At 46.3% G+C, this 7,500-nt stretch overlaps 1 protein-coding gene across 1 annotated transcript in view; it reads right to left on the bottom strand.

Moving 5' to 3' along the window:
* The window catches only part of lgi2a (leucine-rich repeat LGI family, member 2a), a 14,027-nt gene extending 10,452 nt beyond the window's left edge, over window positions 1–3,575 (bottom strand). The window contains exons 1-2 of the mRNA XM_062516490.1: window positions 3,323–3,575; window positions 2,912–2,983 (exon numbers count right to left, since the gene is read on the bottom strand). Of these exons, the coding sequence (XP_062372474.1) occupies window positions 2,912–2,983; window positions 3,323–3,501 (251 nt within the window). The 5' untranslated portion in view covers window positions 3,502–3,575. The remainder of the gene's footprint in view (window positions 1–2,911; window positions 2,984–3,322) is intronic.
* Window positions 3,576–7,500: the final 3,925 nt, after the last annotated feature.

Raw genomic sequence — 7,500 nt, 5'->3', positions numbered from 1 at the left:
CATGTCCTGTATCATATATAGTTGTGAGGGGAGATCATGTCCTGTTTCATATATAGTTGTGAGAGATCACGTAGATCATGTCCTGTATCATATATAGTTGTGAGGGGAGATCATGTCCAGGGCCGGTTCTCCCTATACGCACACTACGCAAGTTGCGTAGGGCCCCGCGAGTTAACGAAGGCCCCGTCTCCCCTTGAGTCAAGCGACAGGTAGCCTACTGTACAGTTATTATAGCGACAGTCATCATGAAACCGAATTACCCTTCAGAGCATGACAAACAGAAGAAGGAACGTCACGAGAATGAACAGCGGGAACAGCAGTCGGGTAAACAAACTTGTGTTCGTTCCTCGGTTTTAATGTCAACAAATAATCTGAGTGGCCTAGCCTATAGCCTAAACTGATCCATTTGTTTGCATCTCTCATGTCTGTTGCTGGCCTAACAGGGCAGTGAATCCCCTGATCTATCTGTGGCTTGCTTGCCAGCCTTTCCCAGTAGAATACTAGGTAGAGTAGAATACTTTTCAAAAGTTGTGAAATATAACCACAAATTGCGTTTTTTTTTTAATGCTGGCGACTGGCTACATTTTAAAATAAATAAATACATTAGATAAGCACTCCGAGAGCGCAGACCTCCGCCCAAGTGCGCATCACTCCCAACATGTAATCCTTCCTTCCTTGAGTCATTTCAGACCTTTCCTGAATTCGAAATCCTTCCATAACTTTTGGAGTTATCTTGCTAACACACAATCAAACACCGATGAAGGCGGAGGTAGAATAATAGCCTAATACTAACCGTATCTTTAAATACGTTCATAATAGCCCTAACGTGTGTGCTCGAGATGAAAGTACAGTAGGCTACCCTAATCGGTGATTTCACTCTTCCCATACATTTTTAAAACAAGTAAATGGTTTTACAATATCAGTCAAGCTTTCTTTGGTTTAGATACTTAGGCCTACTTAACATGGAATGGAAAGTATAGCCTAATGGATTAACTTTGATTTTCTGTGCTGCATTGCACAATAGATGCACATCGTGAATTAGGCCTATATGAAGTATTAACATGATTGTTTAAATAGTCTACGTTTGAAAAAAAATATTGAAGGGAATCAGGGGAAGCCAGTCCAGTAGCCTATGTCTTTGACAGACACAGGTCAGCCTCAGTGAGTATAGGCTACTACAGTAGCACAATCAAGCAGCCCAGACCCTAAAACTGCTTTTATAGCTATAAGGTGATTCAATCACATACAATTATTTTTCTTTCAATTATTTTTACAATTATTTTCTTTCTCCTAGTCCTTTATGGGGAAAACACTATATTTGGTAACTTTTGTAGACAAAATGGGGTGGGATGATTTGAATTGGGAACACTGAGGTATCAGGTGCGACAAAAAATGGTTACATTTTGGCCCATAGAGTACAGGAGGGCCCCTTAGCAGGATTTTGCTTAGGGCCCCATGGAGGGCTGAACCGGCACTGATCATGTCCTGTCTCATATATAGTTGAGAGATCACGTAGATCATGTCCTGTATCATATATAGTTGTGAGAGATCACGTAGATCATGTCCTGTCTCATATATAGTTGAGAGATCACGTAGATCATGTCCTGTATCATATATAGTTGTGAGGGGAGATCATGTCCTGTCTCATATATAGTTGTGAGGGGAGATCACGTAGATCATGTCCTGTATCATATATAGTTGTGAGGGATCACGTAGATCATGTCCTGTATCATATATAGTTGAGAGATCACGTAGATCATGTCCTGTATCATATATAGTTGTGAGGGGAGATCATGTCCTGTCTCATATATAGTTGTGAGAGATCACGTAGATCATGTCCTGTATCATATATAGTTGTGAGGGGAGATCACGTAGATCATGTCCTGTATCATATATAGTTGTGAGGAGAGATCATGTCCTGTTTCATTTATAGTTGTGAGGGGATAGTCCAGCTACTATGACGGCAGAAAAGCTCATGTTCATCTGAATCAATAGCAGCATAGAACAGGAATCTGAGCAATGACAGAAAAGCTCATGTTCCTGAGCAATGCTATACCGGTACCCTGACTTCACAACTAGTAGCCGCGGCTTGATTTGGCAAACTTTTCTCAGCTATGGGGTTAAAACACAGGGGCAGTTAATATGGCATTAACATGCTTTCCTCAGCTATGGGGTTAAAACACAGGGGCAGTTAATATGGCATGACTGTCCTGACCTCCTCATCACATCACAACAGCTCCTCTCTGACCAAAGTACTGGTCAACTCACGACCGCAGCTCTCCCAACACCTGACCTGACCTCTACCATCGTAATAGAATAAGTCTTTAATTGTCCACCGAGGTGGACAACTAACCTGGGTAACCCAGCTGAAGGCATCGTAACCTGGGTAACCCAGCTGAAGGCATCGTAACCTGGGTAACCAGCTGAAGGTGTATTTTGCTGGTCTACTGTAGCTGCTCAACCATCACAAGTGGTCAAACAAGTTGGTTAACAAGCTGGTCAACCAGCAAACCACCTTAAGCTTGTCGGGTTGATTTTTTCAGCAGGGGTATCAGGCTAATACCAGTTTGGTAGTCTTTCACACTGAGTTGAGCTGTGTTGTTAGTAACCCTTTCACACTGAGTTGAGCTGTGTTAGTTAGTTTGCAGGCCTGTAGTTAGTAATAGGTTAGTTAGTAGCCTAAATCTTTCATAATGAGATGAGCAGCGTTGCTGGTTAGAGGTGCTTCATATAAGATGTATCAGTAAACCAGCCCGTATTGTATGTGCCAGCAAACATGATGATCTGCTATGTCTGTGTTATTGGAGTCGATTGATATGCTCTCTCTCGCTTGCGCTCCCTTTCTCTCTGTGTACGTGTGTGTGTGTGTGTGTGTGTGTGTGTGTGTGCGTGCGTGTGTGTTTTCACTTACAGTAACTGCAGAGAGGGCATGTGTGCGAACATCGACTCTTTGACCTCGGAGAAGGTGGCGTTGACGATGCTCCTGGAGAGAGAGGACACACACACAAGACGGGAGTGACCACATTACATTAGCGCTCCGCTCCACACACCGCGCCGCGCCGCGCCGCGCAGCAGCGCCGCCGTAGCGTAGCCTACCCCACAACAGCACAACCAAACACACTCCTCATTCCCTTCACCATCGCAGCGCAGCGCAGCGCAGCATACGCGTAGCCTATGCCGCTTAGCAGAGGCAATACAGTGAATACACAGGCAATTCATACCATTATCTAATAGCCTTTGTCGCTGTCTTACACAAACATGTCCGGAGAGATCCACTCTAGCCTGATAGCCTGCTGTAATGAGGACCGTGTTGTTTACTCACAGTGAATTGATGTCGTTCGGACTGATCCGTGGGACATAGTTGGACCCGACACAGATGATGGACTCCTTCGAACAGGTGCATGTCGACGGACACCTAAACACGCGTTTCAGATCGGCAGGCGAGCATAGGCACAAAATCAACACGCTTGTGAAAGCGCAGCGTGCGGCGGCGGACAGCATCGCGTTGCGTCGGCCGGGTGCATGTGTGTGTGTCGGGGAGAGAGCGGTACAGCCAGCCGTCTAGTATCCGCCCAAAGCCACGAAATGCTGCACCGAAGTCCTGACATCAGCAGATCAGCCGCAGCTCTCTCCGGCCGAGTTCATTATTTATTTACGCGCAGGAGAGCAGCGATTGCTGGGCTACACTGTCGATTGTCGATTCGCTGTGGACGAGCTGGTGATTCACACGCATCTAAGCTCAGGGGAATGACTTAATATTTCATTGCTTATAAAATAGCCAATTCTATAATAACCATATTACACAATGGGGTAAATGAAGCAGAACCCCAAATAAACAGTTTACATCAGTCACTTCATGCTTGGCTTATAATCAGTTACTAACATGCTCTCCTGAGACCAAGAGAGATGTGCGTGATTACGGTTAACCCGTGTCAGTCCAGACCTGCATGGGGTCTAAGATTAAGGTTAACCCGTGTCAGTCCAGACCTGCATGGGGTCTAAGATTAAGGTTAACCCGTGTCAGTCCAGACCTGCATGGGGTCTAAGATTAAGGTTAACCCGTGTCAGTCCAGACCTGCATGGGGTCTAAGATTATGGTTAACCCGTGTCAGTCCAGACCTGCATGGGGTCTAAGATTATGGTTAACCCGTGTCAGTCCAGACCTGCATGGGGCCCCTCCTACCTACACTCTGTGGGACACAATGTAACGATTTGTTTCACAGTCGCATCTGACACCCCAGTGCTCCCACTACAGTCATCCCACTCCATAGTGGATGTCTACGGAAGTTACCAAATCTGGTGTTTTGCCTCATAAGACGGACGTCACCAAATCCAGTGTTTTGCCCCATAAGAGAAATACTGTGATTTGTCATGATGAGTTTATTTTTCCCTGTGAGTAGAATGATGACCAACTTGGCAAAACTAGAAATGCTTAGAGTCTTGTCATCGCCACACTAAGTTCTAGAGGAGAGAAGAAGAGAGGGGTCGTGTACTAAGTTCTAGAGGAGAGAAGAGAGGGGTCGTGTACTAAGTTCTAGAGGAGTTGTGTACTAAGTTCTAGAGGAGAGAGGAGAGGGGTCGTGTACTAAGTGCTAGAGGAGAGAAGAGAGGGGTCGTGTACTAAGTTCTAGAGGAGAGAAGAGAGGGGCCGTGCACTAAGCTCTAGAGGAGAGAAGAGAGGGGTCGTGCACTAAGTTCTAGAGGAGAGAAGAGAGGGGTCGTGCACTAAGTTCTAGAGGAGAGAAGAGAGGGGTCGTGTACTAGGAGGAAACAGAGGAGTCTAGTCATCGCCACTATTACTCTATTACTGTAACTACTAGAACAGCAACTCTAGACTCATTTAGAAACTATCGTACAAAATGTTCAGGTCACAGGGAATCAGTGATCCTCCTGAGCCCAGAAACTGAAGTGGCTGAACCCAGGAGCTGTTCCAGGTGAGAGATCCTCCTGAGCTGTCTCTGTGTATATGTGTGTGTGTGTGTGTGTGTGTGTGTGTGTGTGAGGGAGAGAGAGATCCTCCTGAGCTGCGTCTGCTCTGAGTCTAGTATCAGTACAGAAACAGAACTGTGGCATGAGGCCTCAGGCTAAACTGATGCAGTAACAGACCAAGGCAAGAGAGAGAGATTTAAACACACACACACACACACACACACACCCACACCCACACCCACACCCACACACACACACACACACGCACACTCAGATTTAAAGAGTGGCGCAGCTGTGATCGATGTGGAGAATACAGGAGGAAAGAGAAGAACGTCCCGGAACACTTAGGTTCTACTAACAGCCACATCAGGACATCGTCAGCAGGACATAGAGTACAGGCAGCAAGCAGGAGAGAGAGAGAGGGAGAGAGAGAGGGAGAGAGAGAGAGAGAGAGAGAGAGAGAGAGAGAGAGAGAGGGGGGGAGAGAGAGGGAGAGAGAGAGAGAGGGGGAGAGAGGGAGAGAGAGAGAGAGAGGGAGAGAGAGAGAGAAAAGAGAGTGCATAAGAAGTGCAGTGTAGTAACAGCACAGCAAGATAGAATGAAAAGAATATTATTAAGAGTGAGAGACAGAGGCAGAGAGAAAGAGGTGAGAGAGGCAAAGAGAGAGAATTAGAGAGGTAGAGAGAGAAATATATATAGAGAGAGAGGTAGAGAGAGAAATATATATAGAGAGAGAGGTAGAGAGAGAAATATATATAGAGAGAGAGGTAGAGAGAGAAATAGAGAGGGAGGAGATGAGAGAGAGAAATAGAGAGAGAGGAAGGGAGAGGTAGAGAGAGAGAAATAGAGGGAGGGGAAGAGGGGGATACTAACACACTCCACCGTGCTGCAGAGCATTGACTCAAAAAGTTAAAAAAAACATTCTCTCTCCCTCCTCCCCACTATCATTTTTCTCTCTCCCTCCTCACCACTGCATTTCTTCCTCTCCAACTCTCATTCTCTCTCTCCTCCCTAACTCTTATTCTCTTTCTCCCTCCTCTCCAACTCCCTTTCCCTCTCTCCTCATCTCTTAGCACCCCCCCCCCCCCCCCCATAGAGGACTGATCCTCATCTCCTGCACACGCTCAGTAAGCTCAGCTCAACTGCACCATGGATGCTCTCTCTATCTCTCTTCTGCCTCCTCTTTCTCTCTCTCTCCTCCCCATCTCTCTCTCTCTCCTGCTTCCTTTCTTTCTCTCTCTCCTGCTTCCTCTCTTTCTCTCTCTCCTGCTTCTCTCCCCCTCTCTCTCCTCCCCATCTGTAACGATGCGTGCCCGAGCGGGTGGATTAGTCAGACTGAATGATGGACAGATGCAGAAGTCTTTGATCCAAAAAGGAACTTCTTTATTGTATATAAGCTGCCGGCAGGTAATGCAAAAGACAAACAAACACTGATACAAAACGAAAAACAAAAACTGGGACAGTGCCCCCTAGTCTACCTATAGCCTACCTCAAGAGGTCTTTATAGCAGGACCCCTCACACCTGAGGAGGAATCTATCTGTCTCCCGTCTGAGCTATGCAGACACCATATAGAACACAGGCCTGAACCACTCAACATAAATCAATTAACTGATATACACAGCATTTCTGTTTACACATGACACAGGCAATACACACTACTAATAAACGTCCATGTTATTTATCTCCAATGCCATCAGAAACATTACTACGCACAAAATATAATTACCTCTCTGAACACCCCTGCCCACATACGCGCTCCCAACTCCGGGCGCGAAATACGCACACAAAGGGTTCCCTTGCCCAGCACCCCAGTTTGTTCCCTGCCACAAGGAAGTAACTGAAGCACCGAGAACAGGCAAGCACATTCACACCCAAGCATGCCTACAGTTCAAACATATCCATTTTCCCAACTAGGAAGCATTGATGTTAAACATGCGCATTTAACGCTTACCTTGCCGGTAAATAGATTACGCTTTAAACCCGGTGCACTACATAGTCTCCTGTATGAATCAACTCGTTAAACAATTTCTATAACTAACTTAACAGTCTTAACATGCATCAGGTCTGCACAACAGTACACAAGCAAACATTCACATTGATAATGATTTAATAGCGCAGTCTTTGTTCGCACTGAAGTTTAGAAAAGTCATTGTTCACGTTGCGGCGGGAAAGCCGCATTTGCCAGTGACAGACGCAATGCGCTCTGTCACATAACCCCCCCCTTAAGAGTCTTCGTCCCCGAAGACCATCAAGAAGAAGTCCGGCATGAAATTTCTCACCCCCAGTCATAAACTCCACTGCGCCCCTCACCTCCTGCATGCACTTCACATTTGGGATGACCTAGGCTTTCTGCGGGGGCAATTGGGCTTAATATGACCGGTCTGGCCGCAAAAATAACACCTTTGATCTTCGGGATTTGATCTTGAACTTGTCCCTGCACCACTATACTGACCCCTCTCCCCTCTGTCTGCCCATGGGCCCCTGGTTTCTTTTAAGCCCCCCAGCTCATACGGCCTCTGACTTTGCCGTGCCCTGATGAAGTCTTCAGCAAGGTGCACGGCTTCCTTAGC

The sequence above is a fragment of the Sardina pilchardus genome, chromosome 16, assembly GCF_963854185.1.
Source record: "Sardina pilchardus chromosome 16, fSarPil1.1, whole genome shotgun sequence".
Lineage (NCBI taxonomy): Eukaryota > Metazoa > Chordata > Actinopteri > Clupeiformes > Clupeidae > Sardina > Sardina pilchardus.
The sequence above is the reverse complement of the archived record's forward strand: the minus strand, read 5'-3'. Positions and strand labels throughout refer to the sequence as shown.